The following is a 25289-nucleotide window of genomic DNA, read 5'->3' as shown; positions in this document are numbered from 1 at the left end:
CTATCACAAGATTACTGCCATTGACTTTACCTGTTAATGCAAACTTAGTAATTGCCGCGGACAAATTTATCTCAGATCATGCTAAATTTTAAAAAAATCACAGTTTGCCCCTGCTCTTTTGGCTCCCAATGGATTCATTTTCTTCCCAAATCAAAAAGAAGGATGTACTTTTGAAAAAGAGTAAAATAATCATTGAATGCTTTTTCCCCCTCTCTCTATACCTTAACTGATGAAAAGCGTAAGTGATTGTTTTTGTTCTTTAAAACTAAATGATTCATATTTATATCTCAATACAGCTCTACTGCCTACCACCTTTAAAACGGAATATTATGTAGAAATAAGCTGGCCCTTTCCTTTTTTCAGAAAGAAGGTCTATACTGAAGACCAGCCTTGGGTTTTCCCCTTTTAAGTTTACCAGTTCCATTTTTATTTCTTTACCACTCCTAGTGTCTAATAAACAGATTTTTTTCAGTGAATAAATGATTTGTAACACATTGGTGTATGTTGGTATTAGATGTACTGTTTGATAGTTTTGTCAATATTGAACAACAGATGTCAAGGACTAACGTCAAATTTTTAAGCAAAATGTTGAAAAAGATAATAAATTATGTAAAAAGCTAGGTACTGTTATACTTGATTATCTCCAAGATATAAAGATATAAAGGTTGTCAGGGCAAAAGGAAGCTAGCTGACAATGTAGGTAGTCCCGTGTCTACATATTTCATTTGTTTGGCATGTAGGAAGTATTTAATATTTCTTCCATTTTTAAGCTTGTGATTGAGAATGCATTTGACTTTTAACTGAATTTCTTCCAGAGGTTTCCCACCATATTACATTTTCCTTGTTTTCTTCAAATTTAATGGGAGAAACCAATTTTCATTTAGCCTATTCTTGATTCAGGCTTATTTTCTCCACTCTCAATTGTAAAATTTAGATTTGAACATGCTCACTAAAGCTTGCAAGTTGCAAATCACCATTTTACTCTCTTGAGTGAAGAATTAATTTAAGCCATTCATTACTGAAGAAAAATGTATAGGTGAAGTACAAGATCTGTTACAAACCTATTTGCAGAAACTTCCAACCCAAAAAGATTGGTTAACTAAACCTTAAAAATTTTAACATATTTAAAAACATTTTTTGGTTAGAAGAAGCAGTCAGTATTTTAGAGTTAAATCACCCCGAGGATTTCTTATTGTGGGAAATGATTGATCAAAATGCTGAATTAATAGATTTATCATCACAAAACAATTTTATCTTACTTTAAAAAGTTGAACCTTTCAAGATGTGTTTTCAGATCAGCTTTGGATAGTTTTCTGATATAAAGTTTTTAAGTGTGTTTAAAATTATATATATATGGTATTGATTTCTGCTTAATTTTTCCTATAATCTCATTTGGTATCTCTTTACTCTGGTCAACTGTATCCAGTTGGCTTTGATTCTTGGAGGGTCCTGTAGGCTGATTACATCACTAATAGTTAATTAAGTACTGCTGTTATAATCAGCATTTTTTTCATATTATATGAAAAAAAAAATCCATTTACCCAACAACACCCCCCCCCCCACCCCCCTTTTCCTTTAAAAAAAGTAAACAAAAGTTGTGCAGTTTACCAAATTCAAAAGCAAATGAAATTTTCATAATGTTAATTGCAATGTAAGTCCATGCATAGTTTTCTCTTGTCAAAACTGTGCCACATTCTTTAGATGTAAGGTGGTAGCCTGAGGACCTTCATGACATTAATTTGATAGATATTGTATAAAAATTTTAAATGTAATAATTCATTGTAGAGTCAAAAGGCATTTAACAAAACTGATTTGTTATCATTGGCAGAGCCTTTGTAGTCAATATAAGAATTGATAGTTATTTGTTTTGGAGTGATTTTGAAAGGTCTGTGTCTGTGGTTTTTTTTGCTCCACATGCAAATATATGGGGTTCTGTTCCTGAGGCCCATTCCACCAATAATAGGACTAGTAGGCCAGATTGGAAATTTGAATTTAGGTCTGTACTTTCTCTTACTAAAGGGCTTACTACCCCAATATTGTGGATTTTTTTATGCTCTCAACGGAAACATATGGGATATGGATATTTGATCTCTGTTCCTCAATCACACCAAAAACAGGACCAGATAGAAAAAAACATAACATGTGTGTATCCTGCTACCCTATCTACCCTAGTTTTTTATGGCTACCCTGAAATTTATATGGCCATTTTGGATCAGGTACTGTTAAAGTCTATAGTGTTTCCCCAGTAACTCAATATAAAATATTTTTGAAAAATGAAATAATTTTCTTACCTATCTGCCCTATTTTTGATTTGTTCTAATTTCCTTTCAAAAGCGATGCACCGGGCATTACTCTAGGGATCTAGTCACCCTTCTCATTTTCCACTTGGGTGGCTGTATTGAGTTTGGATGCAAGCACTTTATGGCCCTAAGTTCGTGAATTAAGAATGGATAGTTGAATTGTCCTTGGAAAGTTGTTGTATACTGAAATCTGCCTGTAGTGAACTCCTTTTAGAAAATCAGATTTGTCTGGTTTTGCCGGATATTAGCTTCATTCAGTTTTCACTTTACTTAGGTTGAAAATACATTTTAAACCAACATTGAAAGACTTAAAAAGTGTCTGGTTTTAGAAATTTGTTTGCTTTATTCAGGGTTTTGTTAGGACAGATTTCACTGTATCAGATAGTTACTATTTAAATCTTAAGAAGTCATTAAGTATGTTTTTTACTGTGCCATTGATAAACATGCAGGTATATATTTATGGGTGTATGCAGGTAGAGATAAGATTATATTGATAAAATAGAAAAGATGATGGCATTAATCAACCTTATTCTTTAAAATCATCCTGTAAGCAGACAAGTTCTGTGGTCCTGTTTTTAACAAGGGATACCTTGTTAAAACCATCATCTGTTAAAGCATGTCAGTTTTGCGCTATTGCTAATAAACAGACAGTCCAGGGTTATTTGGGATTAATGCAGATTTATAGTAAGGACTAAAGTATTCCTTAGTCACAAATTCAGACCTTGGGACTCGCATGGTGAATATACCTGCCTATATGAAGAAAAAAAATAATTGGAGAAAAAATGTGCATGAAATATTGATGTTTTACAAGTTATATCTCAAAATTGTTTTTAATGATGTCATCAATGCTGGATCATACACTCTTCACATTTCTGTCCTGCAGATCTTTCAAGTCTATGAGTTCAAATGACTGACAACTTGTCAGCCAAATTCAGGAAGTCTGAAAAAGTGTTGGGAAACAATTGGGAGAATACCATCGGTAAAGGATCTCTTGATTACCGCTTCTAATAAGAATATACAAAAACCAAAGCCAGGGATCACATTTTGTCCTTCAAACAGTCATATTATCAGATCCTTTGAAGTGAAATATTAAACCAGTTTTGAGAAAGACATTTACAACAAGGGCAAATTCTTTAGGTGTAGTGTTACCATAATTAGTCATGTAGTCCTCGGTAAGACATGATACAACAGGGAATGAGATGGTCTTCTTCTCACTTAGGACATGTCACTGGTGACAGACGGTGGAGGTGATTTATGGGTATTTATTTTGAATGACAGTTAAATTTTAATTTTTTTTTTTTGGTAATGCCATAAGGGTTCAAGGTATTAGGCTATGTATCAGTAGTCTCTTATTCTTTTGAAAGGCTTTTTTAGTTGTAGATGTCTCTCTACATGAATCACATGTTGCAAAGTAAGACCAATAGCAGACTTTGGATCAAGATGTGGAGAACAATCTTGCAAATGTAATGGTTCATCCTGTTTTTGATCTATTGCTGAAATATTGCTGCTCGGGCGATAAACCTGAACAATCGATCAATCAATCTGTTTTTGATCCAGGTGGGGTTCCTGTGGTTTATTGGAACTGGTTCATACCCTCTGATCAGCCACAAAACCAATAGAATAAAAAGTCTATTGGCCACCTATTCCATTACCTTAAACAATTTTTTAAGGCTTGGGCTAATGGCTCAAGGCAAATAATAATTTTTCTCATGGTTTCTTTACTAGGTACCTTAGTAGTTACCTTAGTATTAGGTAAAAATCTGTTTATTCTTATTCCAGATAACCAGTGCTTGCATGCAAATTGGGTCTTCTTAATTGCCATATACAGTTACACTAGTCAGTTAGCCATAGGCTGAGAAGTGTTGATGAATTCATTAATGTCAGAACTGTTATCTCGCTCAGAATTTGCCGTGTTATTAAACATGCATCTTATTTCCAAATTTCACTGGACAAAGTCATTTGTGAACCCTACCATGTGAGGTCAACTGGGGCTAGCTTTAGATATGTGTCACTTGCATTTTTAAGCACACTAAAGGTGAGCAGAGAGGTTATGTGAAACACAGACCCATTTGATGCCTTTCCAAAATACTCTCTTGTTCTCCTGTTATTGTACATTTCTATATGTAGGTTTGTGTTTTAATGGGGATATCTTAAATGTAGCAAGAAATTTGTGGATTTTGTTGCTTAACAAAAATGGAGATTAAGGGGTTGTTGATTTTGTTTCAAGATTTGCTGAGCTTTATTTGTCTATCTTTCTTTATGTGTTCAGTCTTGACATGCACTGCTGTTGGACTATGGAAATGTGCCTCCATAATAAAAGCTGGCCCAAATATATGTACAAAAAAAATGTACATTTAATGAAAATAAATTCACATCTACAATGATCATTGTCTCATTATATATTTTTTGATATTGCGCTATGTAAGGTTTGAGAATATAAAAATGCCAATCATGATATCAGGGCTGATTTGTTTATTTTTTTTTCTTTTCGTGTTTTTATTCTTAAATTGTAGTGAGATTATTGAATGACTCAACTTTAATGTTTAAAAATCCTATAATATTGATTTACTATGTGTAAGGATAGTACATGTGTTAATCCAAATATGTTGCCTTTACAAATTAAAGAATTACCTAGCACTTGAGTCCAAAATACCTGTATTGGTATGATTGGTAAGCTATTTGTGCATATTACTTCACATTTAAAAGGAAGGCATAATTTATTTGTTTGAAATTTAAGATGACACACCTTTTAGTGTTGTTTGAGCAGGTACTAACAACTCATCTGCTATGATATTAAATTTTAAAGTATTGATACAAATATTTCTTTTCTAGTGCATTGCTGTTTTATCTATTAATTACTTTGCCTTGTGGTTCTTACTCTTATCTATTTAAAGTGAACTTTTTTCCCTGAAATTTTCCTGCTATCCATTTAAGTGATTTATTTAATATAAAACTGAAAATGTCAATTTAATGTTCTCATCACATCATTAAACATGACTTTCCTACTTTTATTTTTGGTTCTTTTCTGAAAATTTGACTTTCTCCATTGTCAGGATCAAGTTCAGCTTCTTCTATCATCTATGAAAACATCATTCTAATGGTACTGTCTTATCTGTTAAGACATCTTTCCTAGTCTATAGAAAGTTTTGTCTAAAAGTAGCTTCAATTAACTTAAGATCCAAAATGATACATGGATGCCAAGTTTAGCTAAATACCAAAATGCATTAAGCCACAACAAATAATACATTAGACCAACAGACAACATTTGTCTACCGTTTATGGTTAAAATGTCCCATCTTCTGCATTAGGTTGTAAATGTATATAGATGTACAAGATAATGGTTATAGCCTCTAGTCTAAGTGTTATGGTGTCTACAGTATCTAACCAATGACCTACTTATTTGATGATATCAGAGGCAAATTTATACTTTTCTATATCCTGCTGCTTCTATGTTTTTTGTAACTGCCACTATATGAATTATCATTAATTTTCCATCCTTTGTTTTGGATCCAAATTTCTGTCCCATTTCCGAAAAGAAACACACTATGAATTTCACAATTTCCAGTGAAATTGTATCATCTTTTCAAGATTTGTCAATGTTTAATTAATTTTTTTTTTTTTAGAAGATTTCTAAAATTTGGTACAAAGGAAAAAAAGTTAAGAGTTGATAGGTTTTGATCGTCAGTAAACCAATAATATTTTTAGAATGGCCTTTTTCTAGTTGAGTTTACAGAATCCTGACATTTTTTTTTCTTTATTGAATTGTAACTTTGTGATGCACTGCAGCAGTGTAAATGGAGCATAAAACTCCAATGTAAGGAATAAATTATAATGTACATGTACAAGTATCAATAAGGTCTTGTCTTGTCTTGAACTCTATTGAGGTCAAATAAAATAATAAAACCTCATATTTATTTGCTTAAGAAATCACAGAATAAAGGTTTAATTATTTGGTCAAATATTTCAGATATGAGAGATATCCTCGGCCCATTTGTCTCCAGTGCTTGAAACCCGGTTTATTTCATGTGTTAAATGATTGGGTAAATACCATTGTTACAATTTTGGATAATAAAATTTGGCTTTTGACCATAAAGCGTTGTAATTGATAATCTCTAAATATTGACACTTGCCAAATGGTATATGGTAATTTAAATTGTATGGAATATAATCTTTCTTAATTAGGAAATTTTCATACATTAAATCATAAGACTAAACAAATTAAAATCTGTAGCCCAGAAATTGAAACATATTTTTGCTTTATATATGGTTCACTGTCTACTCTTTAAGTTACTTTTTCAACTTTTTATTCACCTTTGCCTGCTTTCCAATCCATTCATTTCATGCATTTCTGAAATTTCAATACTAATTGAATCTGAAGGAAGATGGAACAGGGGAGATAATCCATTCTTGCTAACCAGTATATTTTGTTTCTACGGTGAGGCATCGCAAGATATGATATTTTGTACAATTATTTAATTTCCATGGACATTTGGTTACTTGAACAAAAATCCCAATGTAATCCTTACAATATAAAAATGTAGCATCTGGTTTTCTTAAATTGATTATATTAGAAACACTTTAGAATTACTTTGACATATTATTCTGTGCTACTTCATGTCACAATAAAGTTTTAAGTAGCAGTCTTTATGAAAATCAGACAGATGGTAATTCATGCATGTCAAAAATCCACCGAATTCAGTTTTATTTCTTGTTCAGGAACCGTTATAGATCTTATTACCTGTCATAGTTTTTCATTTGGGGATTGCGCTTTTGAGATCAAACTTATATAAATTGTACATGAAATTAAAGCTTTGCAAGAGTTATTGTTCTTGATATGTTAGCCTCTGTTGCAAGAATCATTGAGCATCAAGTTTTAAAGGTTCCCCTATCATTTTGAATTTTCATACCATGATTTATCATGTGTAAACAAGTAACCATAGTCAACTGTACTCTATTGATGATTAAGAAAAAATCAAAAATGGCTGACCATTGTTAAGCATAGATTTTGAAAACATAACTATTTCTCACCATTGATATATAACTATGATTAAACCATGGTTTGGTGTAATAGTAACCATGGTGGCATTATGACAGCCACAGGGGCAGTTGTGGTTTATTATGAGTTCTGCAGTTATACTAACAAAAGTGATTTTGATTTTAATTTATCCATGTGCAGATAAAAGATTGGTATTTTATGCTTGATGCCAATAGTGGGTTGTTGGTACCTATATTACTGGAAAGAATTTTAATTTGTTCATCAATCTGTCTGTCTGTCTGTCTGTCTGTTTGATTACAGTCCTTCTGTCCTTTTACCTGGCATCTCATGAATATTTCATTAAAATTTGATGATATTTTTATTGGAAGGTTGAGCATCAGATGTAGATGTGCATGTGGCAAGATAATGCCTCCAAAGGGTAATAATCTCTCTGAAGATTTTCATGTTGCATTGGGAGCTCACTCACTAAGTAAACTTTGTTTTTTTTCATATCGTAGTATTGATTTCTTGATTAGAAATTAATGTTCAAAAGTAGTTTTCTAAGTGTACATATAGACAAATTGGCTGCAAACAATTCTTTCAGGACATTTTTTTATATCTTCAAATTTGTGTCTTCATATATAACCTGTGGGGTGATATTTAATTTGTACTCCATTGTAAATGTTTGTATAATCAAGAAGTATATAATGCTATCATATATCTACACATTTTATTGACATTACAATTCTAATATATATGTGGTCAATAAATAAGTTCAATACTGAATGCCATAGTGGTGTGATAACATGCAAGGGTCAGAATTAGTTAAAATGATTTCATAACCTTGTCAACGTGAACTTGTTCAGAACGACTATCTATGTTTGTCTTTTGTAGTGGCTTTAATGGGGTGCCAAAATAGTACTCAGCATCTAAATGACATTAAACAAATATGTTTTCTGATGACTCATTGGATGTGAACTAATTGATATATCTGTTTTTCACTTTTAAAATTCCAATGTTGAAATACGTACAAATTTTGCTGTGGATATCTTATGTTTATGTGTGGATAATGGAAGGATTTGAGTCCCATGAATAAAAAATAGATTCAATTACTATTTAATAACCTCTAAAAACCCCCACTTGGTATTAAAGGAACAAAAAAATCTGATAATAATGTAGATGATTTATTTTTACGTGACCCTTGAAAATTGTACTGGGAGACTATCATGTTGTATCTAGTGTTTTCGTCAACATACAATCCTGTAACCATTTGTAAATTCTGCCCCCTTGAATGATTGTAACCATTTTCGACATCCTGATTTTGTCTCCCTGTGGCGAAATTTCGTGGACAGTTATCATTTCTTAGCTGTGGTTTTTCGTCTGTTTTATCACACCTGTGAAAACATGGAGGGCTAACATGGATTATGGGCATTTTTAAACTTCAAAGACTTTTGTTCTTGCCTCAGATAATTTAAAGGAAGATTTACACTTTCAATATTTTATTGCTGGATAAACCATAGTTCACAGTTTCAGTCAAGTGTTAAAAGCAGTTTTTCATGAAATTTTGTATAATTTCTTGTGCCATGAAAATTGGTTCTATTTTGCATGTTCAATTAATGCAAATTCATTAAATATATTTATTCAGAACTGGATTTTCATGTAATTATCATATAAAAGGTTTAAAGACCATGTTATATTTGTACCATAATATGGTTTTAAGAAGGGAATAATCTACTTTGAATATAATTGAAAGGCTCAGTGTTGTATAATGCATAATGTTCGTCCATTAGGAAATGCAAATGAATAATAGTGCTAATTAAAAAATATTTAACCGCAAAATGGATACAATTTTTTATGGAATGGAATACACTGTTAAATTCTGTGCACAACTTCCAGTAAATAGAGTGTCAATGATTTTCGGATGAGCTTGTCTGAGGTGTGAAAATTGTCATATTCTAAAATGTGTGGCTTCCCGTGATATGCTTTTTTGTGAAAATATGATTTAATGAAACTGTGTTAGTTTCTCTCAGCATGGCTGGAATCAAAAGGCCTGTCCCTCTGAATGGGATGGACCTCCTTCCAAATATGTTTACTCCTGGAACCCTTATAAATAACAACAAAAAGGAAATTCCAAATTTCTCAGTAGTCCTACAGCAGGTAAGGAGAATTTGACACATAGAGAACTGGATATGACAGGACTTTACTATAAACAAGTAGAACTCGGGGTATACGTGGATATTAAAGCCCTGTCATTGATAGAAGTAAGCACAGGGGACACTGTGTGGACATTAAAGCCACCTCATTGATAGAAATAAGCACTGGGGACATGTGTGGATAGTAAAGCCACCTCATTGATAGAAATAAGTACTGGGGACATGTGTGGATAGTAAAGCCACCTCATTGATTGACATAAGTACTGGGGTCATGTGTGGATAGAAAAGCCACCTTATTGATAGAAATAAGTAGGGGGGGGACATGTGTGGACAGTAAAGCTTCCTCATTGATAGAAATAAGTACTGGGGACATGTGTGGATAGTAAAGACACTTCATTAATAAAAACAAGTATTCAGGGTATGTGTGGATTTTAAAGCCACATAATTGATAGAAACGAGTGCCACTCTGGTATGTATGGATAGTAAAGCCCCCATCTATGATAGAAATAAATGCCTGTGTTTAAAAGGCAAAAGGCCTTTGTGTACCAGTGTAAATTGTTTATTGTTATTATTTTTTTTGAAAATCAGGTCTTATAATAATGCCTTAAAAACCCCAATTTTTAAATACCTTTTTTTGTCAGAGTGGTCTTCTTGGACCTCATAAGCTTGTGTGATTGTTGTGTTATAGCAGCAGCTACATTCATAAGGTACTCGATCAACAGCAATCATAAGTGATATTAATTTCACTTTGACAGGATTGACAATCATACACATATTTTAATCATAAATAATTGGACTTATCTGAACTTATGTTCCAAATTTCATTGTTAATTAATTATTTAGTTATTTAATTATCAAACTAAAAAGGGGGTAATACCTACAATAACAAATTCATTTGTGACCGTAATATTACAAACCAGTTTACTATTAGATCTTTATAATCAACTTGTCTTGTGTTACATAGTGAATATGCATTTGCAGTAATACGTTTTCTTTTCTAAGCATCTATTTTTCTACAATTGTAAATTAAAGTTTCATCTTCTTTTTCAGAATCGTAAACTTTCGGAAGATAAAGACAAACATCTACAGAAGAGAGTGTCTGAACTTCAAACTCAGGTCCAAAGATTAGAGAGGAAAATATCGTTACTCAATAATGAAAATGACTCTTTGGTAAGTTTGAAAGGCAAAATGGCATGACATGATAGAAGACAAATGCATAAAATGAGGAATTGTTCAGCTGTTTTTGTTGGAATATGGAATTATGGTATGCCAATGAGAAGTTTGCCAGTTCCTGGCTCAGTATCACCAATGAATCAGACCAGTATTAGACCACTTTGCCACCCTGCCTGTATCAAATTGCATGAAAATGTTATAAAAATATTCACTGCTGAAAAAATACAACATTATTCACAAAATGATTTTCCTTCAGATTGGCAAATTTCAACTTTCACAAGTTAAGATTTTACCAATATGATTTCAAATGTTGCCATATATATTATATAATTTACTACTAATTGTTTGCAAATTTTCTATTTCCTGCAGTTTCTTATACTGTAAAAATACTTAAATTCGTGGGTACTAATTTTCGTGGACTAGGGAAGAAACACAAGTTTTGTGAATTCTTTAATTTGTGGTTTGGAGCTTTTCAGTGTACACAACAATAGAAATCTCCTTTTTGTTGGGAACCAAAATTTGTGGCTTGGCCTCCACACAAAATCCACAAAAATTGGTACCCCACAAACAATAGTACTTTCACAGTATCTCATCTCTGTTGCTGTTTGGTTAACCTTGACATTCAGGTTTCTGTTTTCATTTTAAGACAAGCTACCCCTTACAAAATTGTAACCTAAGCAGTTGAACATGCTGGAGAAAAATGTAAAATATTCAATACAAATATACTCAATCTAGGGGATTTCAATAAGAAGCCACAGGATCCATGCCCCCTTGCTTGTATATAATCAAGATTTGAACTAAAATATTCACAATGATATCATAAATCAAATGTAAAATATTTCTTTATTAGATCAATGTAAGGATTTAAACTTGGCATAAACAGATCAAGTTTCTCTCATTGTAAATGACCAAATGTTTTGTACTCAAGTTGATGTAGTACAGGTACCTTTTTTTGTGAATATTGCAATATTTTTTGGGAGTTCTTAAATATATATTACTTTTTTTTTATTTGTGTTTGTTTTTTGTGATTGAATTCTAAAAATAATATCTGATCTGGGAGTTGTAGAAAGAGGTTACATGTAGTTCTCAAAATAAACTGTATTTGCTAATTTTGCTTTTCCTGACAAGATGAAACCATAAATAAGCTTTCTATATCATTGTAATTGGTCTTTCATATGCTTTGATATTTTAGGACATAAAAAATATCTTGTGTTATCACACTTTTGCAGTTTAATTATTTAAGCCATCAAAAGGAAAGGTATAAGTGCCATATTTGGCCCCTGTGTACAATGAAGCCATGGAATTTTCCACATCCCAACCTGAGATCATTTATGCTATAACAGGGGAAGTATAAGGTTATTATAAGCCATTGAATTTGCTAACCCCTCAGATGAAAATTATCTTTATTTGTATTTTTTTTTAAATGAACTTATATTAGTCCTGCTGTAGACATTAATCTTGTATTGTAACCTTCTGAGTGGAAAGGATGTTTGATATCGTATTCAGTCACCACATTATCCAGACAAGTTGACAAAGAGTTAGCTCAAGGGGAAAAAACATAAATGATGTAAAAACAACAATACAACAAGATATTTTAATTTCCATGTCTAGATTTGTGTATCATCTTCAAAATCGTTTTCTGTATATGTCAAAACATGACCTTACCTGAACTCCTACACAGGTAAGTGATAGGTGATTAAAGAGTACCAGCGTTTACCTGAAGGTTTTGTTTCATATTGTATTGAATCACATTGTTAAGTTATAGATTTTATACTCTTTAGATTCTGAACATTTTTTCACCTTGTCTATAAAGTTAGGACTGTGATGGTGTAGCCTTCCATCCATTCTTCAGTTCTGTCTTTCTTTTGGCATCTTTGTAAGTTTGTGTTTGAAAGTCAAAATTTGTCAGTGGATTTGATAACTTGATATATTGGAACCCTTTTGATTCTCCAGGTTGTAGGGTAATTATAGCCTTACCAAAAATTAATTGTAGGGGTTAAAGAGAAGTCATTTTGTCTGTTTGTTTGCCCATCTGTCTTTCCACTCGTCTTCTTACTGCAATTTCCCATAACCACTCAGTGGAGTTGGATAAAATTTCATGGGAAGGAAAGCATCATGTCCGTGTGCATGAAGAAAAGTGATAAAATTTTTTCATGCTGAGAGACCCAGGAAAGGGAAGTAATCAAACTTAAATATTTTGTATTTTCATCTCTAGATCACATGAGTCGATGGATTTTTTTATGAAATTATATATGTAGTCAGTCAAGTGATATTTTAGTTATATCAATATATATAAATATATGAAAAAGGATGAAAAATTGCTATCATTTTCATTTGTTAAACATCCCTTTTTTCCAGAAAAAACGTCAGGATGAGAAAAAGCCTTTAGAAGAAAAAATCAAAACGCTCAAAAAAAGGAATGCAGAGCTTGCAGCAATTGCCCGTCGCTTGGAAGAGAAAGCCAAACATTTGCAGCAGGAAAACTTGAAGGTTTGTAAAATCAGAGAAAAATTTTGCAACGTCACATATTTAAATGTCACTTTCTGAGAGTGAAAAATAAGGTCAAAAGGGCTTAAAAATTATGTGTCTAGTAACTCTCTGACTTCTAACTTTTTATTCCATCTTGAAAGAGATGAAGAGGTGAGACTGACCATCCAACTCTGTTTTCAGTTTTGAATGTTATAAATCAACTGGAATTTTCAGGTTGAACTGCTATTTGAAGAGAGAATTCTTTGAAGAACTATTCTATTCATGTCAGAGAAAGTTCAATGAAGGAAGAATTCAATAAACATTGCAAGGTTGCTATCTTTAGCAATGTGACATCTACCTTTTCCGTTTTAAAAACCGGACTAGAAATCTGGTAAATTTTCCAGGTCCCAAGTTCAATAATACAAAAAACTAAATGAAAAAATTATTTGGCCTACCTATCTTATTTTTTTGTTAAATGATACCAGAAACACAACATTTTTTTAGGCCTTGATAAAGACTTGTTTAAAGGAGGAAAATACAAATGGGATAATCTCATTTTTGTTTTGTTTCAAGTGTCTGGAACAGTCATGGTAGTTGATGATATTGCTTTAACATCCTTATTTACATGGGGAATAATTGTTTTTTGTTCTATATTCTTTATGGAAAAAATGAATTTTACATTTTACAAATGGTTTATCCTATTCTACCCATTAAGGTGTATGGTTAAAAGCAATTAATATCCTGTGAAGAGGCCAAGAAAACTTAATTTTTCACATCTTGATTGATTGCATGAATATTGTTGAGTTTTGTAAGGCAAAGCATTTTATTTAATTGTAAGTGTATATTGCTACAAGATTGAAGTCATCAGACCTGGTGAAATCATTTTTCATCCTGTCAGACATTTGATCTGGCAGCCTAACAAAATCTATTGAACCGAACATTTATCTGCCGGACCGAAATCATTTCTCTGATCCAATTAAAGTTTGCCTCGATTTAAACCGGAAGTTCTGGTTGAGGCATGTCTAATTAAAAAATCTGTACCGGATATCTGGTCCAGAAATCACGTAAATTTTGCCGGACCGGGGGCTAAAAGTACCAGTCATGTCCGACGGTCCAAAGAATTTCGCCATGACTGAGTCATCACAACAGAAGTCATGAACTCGTGGATTGTTACATAATATCCATCTGTACCATGAAAACCGATTTGTTCAATGTGTCATAGTTTTCCTTTCCTCTTCATCTACCCCGGACTTGACTTTTTTATTAGCAACCATGCAGGTGGTTTTAGAAAAGTAGAGAACGCTTATTCTACCGGTGCACCTGGTCCATGCTCTCTGAGTTTTCAGTTGGGTCCGAGTTGCTCATTTACTTTTGTTGCTTTGTACATATTATTTTGGTTATTCTGTGTTCATTGTTACGTATGTCTGTTTTCCATGTTTGGTCTTTTTCTCCTATATTATATTCTTTTGATTTCTGCTAGAATCTTGTTTCCTTTGATTACTCTTTTACTTTAGAATTATTTTTTTTTGACGCAGTCGGTATAGTTTCACTTTTTACCCTTTGACCTTAAAGAGGCTCTTCCATGGAAACACTAGTCACTTGATCAAAATTCTGTTTCCCGATTGGTGAAATATTGATAATTTAGTGGTGTTCGAAAAAACTGTATCGGAAATTGATATTGCGTGCCATGTGTTATTTCCTGAATAAATGAAGACAATTATAAGTAAAAAGAACCAATTCTGCTGCGTCAGCTATCTATTTTTAAAGAGATGACTTATTTATAGTACTTGCCATTTTGTTTCATTACAGTATACCAGTTCAAATCATGAATTGAACAGAAGATTTATTCTACAGCACCTAATATTTCTTGTGCGAGTCAGGACTTTTGCTTCTATAGTTGAATAGCTACATATGGACAGTCTTTAGGGTATTAGAACCTTAATCAAAAGCATAACTCTTTATTAAATGAGAATTCTCAGTTTAATGAAAACACAGATTCATTTTGGTTTGGCCTCAATGGAAACATTAGTCCTGTAGGATGTCTTAGGATAATATGTCCATGTCATTTGATAGCTTAAAATATATCAGTATTCTGGTAATCTCTGACTTCTCACCCCATCAAAGGCTATATAGTAGCTTAGCTCCCATGACATTATTTACATAAAATGACGAGAAAAAGCTAATAGCAATGCATTCCCAAGTAGTAAAAAACGTAAATAAAGATACTTCACCACGGAACTTATGTCCAGATAATTGATATAAGGCTCTGGTCTATATTGTAAATTGGATGTTAATGAAACTTTATCTGAGGACTAATTAGTTGACCTGTCCATAGTATTTACAAATAGAGATTAAATTTGTGATGACCATATTAGTTTATCCTTATCTGGTTTAACATCTAGCGTGTGACGACATTTGGACAAACATTGCTCCAAGCTTGATCTGATAAAATTTTTGTAAATGTGTCATCTTTTTGTGGTATATATTTATTTTGATGTTTAAATAGAAATATACTTCAAAATTTCTTGGGTTTTGACTGTTTTTTTTTTTAGTTTAAGCTCTGAATTAATGAGATGACTACATAATTTTTCAAACTTTAGGATCAAATATTGATGATTTTCAAAATTTGATGGATTATGATTGTTTTACTTGTTAAAGGATTACTGTGATGACATAAATTTACTGAATCAAAAGGGAAAAAAATGTGAAAATGTGAAAAGGAGCAAAATTAATTTAAATACATTCTGTTTTAATCTGTGAATTTCTGATTTTCCTATATTTTTTTTAATGTAAAGAATTAATTTATATGAAGGAGATTAATTTGTACAGTTACTTCAAAATGGTACACAGTAGCAGACCAAATTTTGTGAAATTCTAAACAGAACTCTTCTTAATCAAGTCTTATGTTTCTAATATTGTTTGGAGAGAGCGGAGATTAAATTCAATGCTGAAACTTTCGTTTCTAAATCATGTTTTGTGGTTTGAGAGTGTTCTTGACTTAGGAAGAGATTAGTTGAACAGTTTATGGTGTTTTAAACATGGATTAACAACAGAATAAATGCACATGATTTGGAGAGAATGTATCATGAACCCTGGCAAGAAATATTTTTGAACTGTGTGTTGCAGGAATGTATTTAGTAAAGGAATTATATTAGTGAATATTTTGCTATGTCATTCTGCTGGGAAGAATTATTTGACAGGGACTTCGTCATGGTAGGTCAACAAATTAAGAAACACACAGATATCTTAATAACATACATTAATTGTCAAGTCTTTAAAAAGACTACCGGTATACATGTACATTTCATACTGAACCAGTCTACCCTTTAAAAAGACTACCGGTATACATGTACATTTCATACTGAACCAGTCTACCCTTTAAAAAGACTACCGGTATACATGTACATTTCATACTGAACCAGTCTGCCCTTTAAAAAGACTACCGGTATACATGTACATTTCATACTGAACCAGTCTACCCTTTAAATAGACTACTGGTATACATGTACATTTCATACTGAACCATTTTAATTGGTTAATTCTATAATGGCCCTTTTTTTTTTTCAGAGTCCTTCACATTTTGAGACTACTTTGTTGCTGTTGTTGGTTTTCTTAATTTTAAAAGAAACAAACAATAAATTCAGTTTAATTGGAATTGATTTTACCATATTTTAGAAATATGTTAGAGGAACAAGAATTTCATTAATAATTTTATAGTTTTTCTCTTTTGAAGTCCAAACATTTTTGATTACTTCTCCCAGTATCAACTTTTCTTCTTGTAAGCCCTCAGTGGATATAACTGGTTTGAAGTTGCTGATTCCAAAAAGGAATTTTTGTAATTTTTTTTTTCTCACCAAATTTGCATGAGTCCATTTATGAACAAATCAGATGATATTATAGTGTTAGATCCTTACAAGAAGATCTTCATTTTGACTAAATAGACAAGAAAATCCTTATTTCTATATAGGTGAGATAAAACATGGGACATTTGTTATTCAGCATCTCAGTTGTAACTTGATATCGTGTAAATGGAAGCAAGGTGTTTTGAATAAGTGTGCTTAATCACAGAATTAGTTTTCAAAGTGAGAAAAAGAATCATACACTGCTAAAAAGTTCAAGACAGGGAAATCTCAGACACCATTGTTAGAGTACCAGAAATCTTACCTTATTGTGTAGACAAGGAAATCTCAGACACCCTTGTTAAGAGTACCAGAAATCTTACCTTTGGGTGTAGACAAGGAAATCACAGACATCACTGTTAGAGTACCAGAAATCTTACCTTTTGGTGTCTATATCGAGATATTTCTGTCTTGTACTCTCAGCAGTGTTTGAGTCCTAACTCCCCATCTGATATCTTTTTTTACTGGAGCAATTTAAGGATACAGTTGAATCTTTGCAATGCTCAGGACTGCTTTAGATGTCAGAAATTTCTCTGCAGTATAGGTTCAACTTACTGAATCTCAAGGGATAGGTTTGGACATCCATGTCTTATGACCACATTTCTAGTTTTTTTTTCCTGTAGGATTTGGGGAAGGGGTGTTCACATAGACATGATACTTGGTACACATGCATGTGATATGGTGCTGATTGAAGAATAAATGTCACACAGACACATTGTCACATACTGTCAATCAAATAGAAAGCTGTAATAGATTATACTATTGTTTGTCAATAAACTGTAAATTTGATAACTCACATAACTTCAATAACAGATTTAATTATACATTTACTTTACATGTTTATCATTATGGAGTATGTACTGTTACATTATCTTTTCAAAAAAGTACTTTGGAATGTAAGTTTACTATTAGAAAGAAAGTAGTGAGTAAAATATTTGTGAGTGGAAAGTATTTTGGAATGTAAGTTTACTGTTAATGAGTGAGTAGGGAGTAAGACATTCTTGACAGGAAAGAAGTTAATTGTTTGTAAGTGAGTAGGGAGTAAGACATTCTTGACAGGAAAGTATTTGGAATGAAGTTTACAGTTAGTAAGTTGTGAGTGAACTATTTCTAATGGAACAGAAATTTGGAATATCACTTAATTATCATGAGAGTGTAAATTGTTTACTTAGTACCAGTATACAACTTTGGAATGTCAAATATATTTTGAGTAAGTGGTGAGTATGGTAAGATCGTTTTAAATAACTTTTGAGTGTAAGATTACTGTTTTTTGGACAAATGGTGCAGAAAACAATCTTGACACTGCCTATCTATACTAGCATTGATAAAAGTACCAGTAGGCACCATTGACTGATAGTTGTGAGTTAAAACATCTTAACATTACTCAGAATAGTTCCTAGGAATAGAAGTTGACTTTCTAGAGAGACTTTGATGAGTAAGGTATTCATTACACTATTGAGTTAGTTGATAGTTAAGGAGTTTCTGTTGAGTTCAACATTCTTCAGGACTTTGGGTTGAAATAGGATAATCCAGTCAGTCCAGAGTAGTGTTTTACCAGGAAGTATATCAGGAATTTCAGTATAATATGGTTAATTGATAAATGAAAATTATATCTGTTATAGAAGGTGAAAGAGGATGGTCACAACCAACCAGAAACTGATCACCTGAAGAAAATGTTTGCCCGCCAAAGAGCCAAAGATCTTTCGGAACATGCCAAGGGGATGTTAGCAAAAGACAGGGAGATAGAGGACCTACGCAAAAAGTGCCAAGAACTAGCTGATCAGCTGAGTAATGCTGAGTTCTTGGGCCCTGAGGTTTGTCAAACATGGTTCATGAGGAAAAAAGAAAAGAAATAAATTCTGTAAAATTCCTCAACATATGGTGACTGTTAAGGATTTCCCTTTACAAAAGAAGCAGAATACTTTCAACAAACAATTTAATTGTGGTTTTATACCATTTATTCTTGTTGTCTAAAAACCTAAAATAAATCCTTTTTTTTCAAAAGTCTTCTAGTTTCATGTAGCTATTTGGAATACTATTTGTTATACAAATTTAACATTACTTGTGATGAATTTTAATCTTGGGAAGAAATTTTCTAGATTTTGATAGATTGATAGATATTAAATTATTACAGTTATATAAAAGGGTTTTAGTATGTATTGCATATGATACAGTTATTTTAGACTAATTGAATAATATGATAATTAATTGGAGAGTTTGAATAACCAAAATATGTTCATGAATGCTGAAGAACTTCCAGATATCAATAAGCACCACTTAAACCTTCAAGCTTTCTTTTTTCTATTTTCAACATGCATTTTAAATTTTGTGATTGGCCAATTGATGTCGGAGAGAGTCTTGCGAGTGAAATTACCAAATTTATTTCATATTATGAATTATCCAAATGAATTACACAAGCAACATTCAATAAATCACTGCTATCTTTATAAAAATTCTGCTATCTTCTAATGGGCTAGTAAATTGTCATTGTCCATTTTACTATCGTTGCACTGAGAATGAAAACAACTGCTTGTTCTTTTACAGAATGTACAGATGTATGAAGAGAAAGAAGAACTCATCAGTATAATCAAACAGGCAGCCAAAGAGAGATTAACAATGGAGAAACAGATTGCGAAAATTAAACCAGTAAGTAGTTCTCATTCATTATAACTAGAGGTAGCCAACTATTATGGGTTGTAATTTGCAAATTATGACTCTTAAGGAGAACACCTTCCCCACCCCACCCCCACCATTGTTTGTCAATAAACTGTAAATTTGATAACTCATATAACTTTGATAACAGCTGTAATTATACATCTACTTTACATGTATATCATTATGGAGTATGTACTGTTACATTATCTCTTCAAAAAAGTACTTTTGAAAGTAAGTTTACTGTTAGAAAGAAAGTAGTGAGTAAAATATTTGTGAGTGGAATGTATTTTGGAATGTAAGTTTACTGTTAGTGTACAGTAACCCCCCCCCCACAGTATCCTAGAATAATGGATACTGTGATATAAGCTATGCAAAGATTTTGTATGGTCTGTCTCTGTGTCCTTCTGTCTGTCTGTCTATCTGTTATTAAATTGATTGCCATCACAGAGAGCATTTTAAAAGCAGTTTAGTTTGTTGATTGCCTGCTGGTGGGCATATTTAGGTAATGCATTTGGCATAAATGCTTAGTGTTGGACTTTTAATTGAATATGTAAAAATCTGTAATTTTTACATTTTTGTTAATGTTTGTAATAAGGGAAGTAACTCTACTGCTCTTAGGATAGAAATTGTATTTGTAAAAAGAAAAGTGCATTAGGTTGTAATGTGATGATAAGGAAAGCAGTCTTCAATAGTATTGCTTCTTTCTTCAGATTTTCAGGGCAAGGAAAGTGAGTAGTCCATTAAACTTTTTCATTCCTGCCACTTAAAGTTGTTCTTTCCCAGCTTAAATCCAAAGGTTTGGTGGAACTAGCGAAGTTTTCAGCATTTCTCTCCCCCTTTTTAAAAATTTCTGCTCTGCTTGAAAAACTTTGGATTTATAATTTTATTTTTTACTTGAAATTTGATTACTTTTTAAATATGCTGTATTGTACAAATTCTGCATTGACTGAAAGTAAATGTATATATTAAGTTTTTGTAAGCTTTGATTAGCCTTTACTTTCAGTTTGCATGAAATATGTATGAAATTTTTGCAGATGCTGAAATCAAGTTTTTTGTTTGAATAATTGTGAATATCATGAAAATCAGAAGTATATTCAATAAATTGATGAAAATTTTTTTTTTTAACTGAGAAATTATGCTAAAATAAATTTTACCATAGAGATGTTCTTATGGTTAATTTAATTTGATTTTATCATTCTCAAGAGGTGAGGAACATTTCTAATAATCTTCTTTTCATCACCTCAAAAAAAAAAGAGGGTTCTTTTACATTGTTCATGACCAGAAAAATACTAGGGAGGTACTATTTTTTTTTAATTTTGATATAATGTAAATTAAGATGAATTATGAGGCTTCCTTGAAAAACAAAATGAGGGACCATGAACCAATAATTCTATTATTTGGCCTAAGGTATAGTACATGTTACAACATTTGAATATTCATCATCTATTGTTAATGTAGTAAAATAAGTTACTACAAAAATGTTTTCATCAACCCAAACTGCTGCAGCCTGCCCTGTGGTGTGAGGATTTCCTCATCATTCATTGAAGACCCATGGGTACATGGTCTTGACCTGACATTTTTCGTCTTGGTGGGGTTGTTGTCTACTTGACCTATACACCATATCCATTCTCATTATATTGGTAATTTTTTTTTTTAAATTTACCAATTAAGGCGATACTTTGTTTCATTATTGCATTGTCCTGTATAAAGCTGACTATTAGATGATACTAGCTTGTTTAAGTTCAAGGGCTTAGTTTTGAATGGACGATTGATTTCCTGTTACAAAGTTCAACGGCCAATATTAACATTGAAATGAATGAAATATAATATTGATTCCTGAATTACATCGTAATTTGTTCTACAGAATGTGATAGAGAGGTCATTGCCCTTAATATTTGTAATCACCACTTATTGGCAATCAAGTTTTGATGACGAGAAAAAAGATATATAAAAGGAGTCTTGGTTAGAATCAATGACTATTTGTGGTATAAAATTGCTTGCTGCTGTTTTTGATGTTAACATACCACGAATAAGGAGTAGTTTTCATTTGTGTATGAGGAGGGAATTAATGTCATGGATTTAGGATTCTTACATATCTAGATAGCATTCACCATTCTAGAGTTATTGGCCTTTTTTTCTCATCAAATTTTACAGAATATTGGATAACTGACGATGATTACATGATATCTGCAATCCTTTTAACTGACTGCTTTTATATTAAGTTTTGGCAATTTTGTTAACCAATGAAAACATTTATGACACCTGTCCCAGGTCAGAACTTTTGTCCAATTAGTTTCATTGTTTTAGATTTACATATATGTTAAATGTTTTTGTTTATTTTTATTAACTATTTTTATGGCCAATACGTTGCCCCTTTAAATTGAGTAGTAATCAGCATTAGACTGGATTATTTCCATTCGTCCTTTACTTTATTCCCATATGACTGGTTTGGTGGCTAACTCGTAGACATTTACCTCCACATCTTTTTGTTCACAATATGTTTTGCATTGGTTTGACACTAAGTGTATTTGTTATTTTGAAACCTGTCCAAACCAAGCCCTGCATAAAGCAACAACCTGTCTAAACCAGCCACTTATTGAAGTCCTTGAAAATTAGTTTAAGTACCAGTCCACATAAATTTCAGACATTGCCAATTGTAAAGTGATTCATGGTATAGAAAAGCCCACCAAACTAGTACTGCTTTTTCAGTCTACATATGCTTTATTTTCACATAACGAGAATCATTTCTGCATTCAGATTTGCACTTTTTAGAAAATCATACATTCATCTCCCATGTAAATAATCCAAATGAAACCAAATCAAGAACGATAACTCTTTCAAAGTGCCAATTTCATGTACAGTCTATGTAAATTTCACCTCAAAAGCACAACCCCAAACGAAAAACTAAGACTGTTTATGTGATCTATAATGGTTTCTGAACAAGATTAAAACTGAATTTTGTGGGTTTTTGACGTGCATAAATTACCCTCTGTCTGATTTTTAGAAAGGCTGGTACTTATATGTATTTTGAACCTGGATAAAGCAAACACCTGGCCAAACCAAACACATTTTACAGTCCACATTGGGTTGGATATAGGCAGGTTTCACTGTGTTTATATCTACTTCAGTTAGTAATTTTTCCAACCTAACAGGTGACTTAAACTGTATCAAACAAAACAATTACATTACAGACTTCTATTCTACTGTCAGATCCTGATGTGTCTTACATAGGCACGGATTCACAGCAGCATATGCTCCACCTAAAACTGGGAAAAAAACATTTTGGGGCATGAAATCCTGATTTTTCACAAATTTTACACCCCAAAATTATCTGGCTTCACTACTCTGGGCCTCTTATTCCACTTCCCTTAACTTGAACTCCTGGATCTGCCCGTTACAGTGCATACAATGATGATGTTCAGAAGACAGAGATGATACAGATTTTTTTCAATTGTCCAGTCCAGTACAAAAGGCTGTTTATCAGGTAAATGTCATTTAATTGTACAAAAATCAACTCTATCTCCTGAACATTGTCATTGTATGCGCTATATTATATGCTTAAGGCATTATCAGATTTCATCACATATATGGATTTCAAAATCTATAAAAGTCCTCCTATACATTTCTGTTTGAATTCAAGTATCTAATATCATTGTGATAAGAGGCCACCCACTGTTTGAACAAGATCTTGAAACTAATGAACATGATCTTTTATTACTGAAAGTGGGGGAGTGTTCGGGAAAAGTGAGGGTGGTTTTTTACATTGTGCTATTCCTATAGTTCTATAAGAAGTCAATGAAACCATTCTATAATTGTCAATATTTCATTGAAAATAGACAAAACATCTCTGAAAATATATTGAAAAACAGGATTGCCAGTGGTTTTAAAACATAAATGTTTTATTCACTTTTACTGAAATAGAAATATTAAATTTTATGTTTTGGATTGAATTTTTATCCTCTGCGGGAGATTGTAGTTTTTCTTAAATGGAATGTGTTGTATGTTGGCTTGATTCATCAAAAGTTTGTGTTTGAGTCGCATTAAACAGGTAAATTACAATTTGACAAAATATTTTGTTTAGATAAAAAAAAAAATTGCATTTATTTCAATTTGACCTGGCTTATAACTCATGCTTATAAATGCATGCAAGTAAAATATTATATGTTTTTGTCTTGTGACATTTTGCTTGTTTTTTTTGGGGTGTTTTTTGTATTTTTTTTTCTTACATCTACAAAAATACAGAGAAATTTTCTGATAGAAGGAAACAGTGATTTTTCTCTCAAAGTATTGGTTCATATTCAACAACCAGGAAAAATCTTACTTTTACTCTAATTCCAAAGAATGGTACTGTTAGTAAAATGAAGTTTACAAAAAAAAAACATCAACCTGTAAGATATCTCTCAACCACACAATAATGATACCAATAAATACAAAAGGATTTTTTTCTAATAACACTGGAAATAAGATTTTTTAATCATGCTCTCCCCATGGTACAGCATCGTCCCAGAAATGACCTTGCCAGTTCTCATTTCATGCATAGCAACAGAAGAAATGGGAATATGAATCGTTATTTTTTATCCATTTTGTGATTATAGGTATCATGTTCACGAAATTGTTTTTCTGTCTGAAACAGACTATCGATTTTGGTGTCGTTTACAGAGACATGTACATCAGATTTCCGTCTATAACACTTTGAAGCACTATGGTGTTGATATCCATATGGAGAACTAAAGTGTTCTGATAATTTTCTTAATTTAGTTTTAAAAATGTCTATAAATATAGATATACAGTGAAATCTGTCAGAACTGAACCCTGAACATTCAGAAAACCTGTCTAAACCAGCGACGTTTTGAAAATCTCTTTACATCAATTAAAATGTGTTTTGAACCTTGATTAACCAAACACCTGTCTAAACTGAACCTAAAATTTTAAAGTCTAAAAGGTGCTCAATTTAGCCAGGTTTCACTGTAAATAATCAACATGGCTCTTTGCTGTGGAGGTTTTAATATTGTTTTAATGTTCTAGAAAAACTCTCAGGCTAGCAAATTTTCATCTGATATTTTAGTTGGTTCAATGCATGAAGAATTTGCTGTTTGAGTAAGACCAGTCAAAGTTTATTTCTTGGTTTTTAGGCCATTTTGTTTGAAAACTGATGAGGGAGGTTTTTTTTTTCTTTTTTTTTAGCCTTTTCCATTAAGAATGGTTTGAGTGTGCTGAAACAGCCTCTAAAGAGGTATTGATATGGCAATAAAATAAGTCCTGAAACAGCCTCCAAAGAGGCATTGATTTGGCAATAAAAATAAGTCCTGAAACATCCTCCAAAGAGGTATTGATATGGCAATGAAAATAAGTCCTGAAGCATCCTCCAAAGACGTATTGATATGGCAATAAAAAAAAGTCCTGAATTGGCTGAAACAGCCTCCAAAGAGGCAAGGGTCAGGACCTGTGAACCAAAAAATTAACTTTGAATGGACTAAGAGATGAACACATGATTAAACGACACACAAATGTTCATACTACCATCTGTCCTTTTAATTGTTCACCTGTCCTACCTTTTTAATCTTCATCTCCTTCTCAACTGTTGAATATAAATTAAAACTTCGAAAGGATTCTATGAACATTTGCTATAACTCCTACACCTGCTTTTAAGATTACATGTACCTAT

The 25289-nt window shown here is 32.2% G+C and overlaps 1 protein-coding gene across 22 annotated transcripts in view; it reads left to right on the top strand.

The window, feature by feature from the left end:
• The window catches only part of LOC148606992 (RIMS-binding protein 2-like), a 138563-nt gene that overhangs the window by 26672 nt on the left and 86602 nt on the right, over window positions 1-25289 (top strand). For 19 of the 22 annotated variants that reach the window (XM_088545271.1, XM_088545273.1, XM_088545265.1 and 16 more), the window contains 5 exons: window positions 10479-10598; window positions 12960-13091; window positions 18592-18783; window positions 19514-19615; window positions 20335-20352. In XM_088545271.1, coding sequence (XP_088401397.1) covers window positions 10479-10598; window positions 12960-13091; window positions 18592-18783; window positions 19514-19615; window positions 20335-20352 — 564 coding nt within the window. Of the gene's footprint in view, window positions 1-3507; window positions 3559-8915; window positions 9433-10478; window positions 10599-12959; window positions 13092-18591; window positions 18784-19513; window positions 19616-20334; window positions 20353-25289 lie in introns of those variants that run through there. The other 3 variants (XM_088545278.1, XM_088545276.1, XM_088545261.1) reach the window with 3 other exon arrangements.

Source organism: Perna viridis, chromosome 9, assembly GCF_037379345.1.
Source record: "Perna viridis isolate PV_CMFRI_1.1 ecotype Kerala chromosome 9, ASM3737934v1, whole genome shotgun sequence".
Lineage (NCBI taxonomy): Eukaryota > Metazoa > Mollusca > Bivalvia > Mytilida > Mytilidae > Perna > Perna viridis.
The sequence above is the reverse complement of the archived record's forward strand: the minus strand, read 5'-3'. Positions and strand labels throughout refer to the sequence as shown.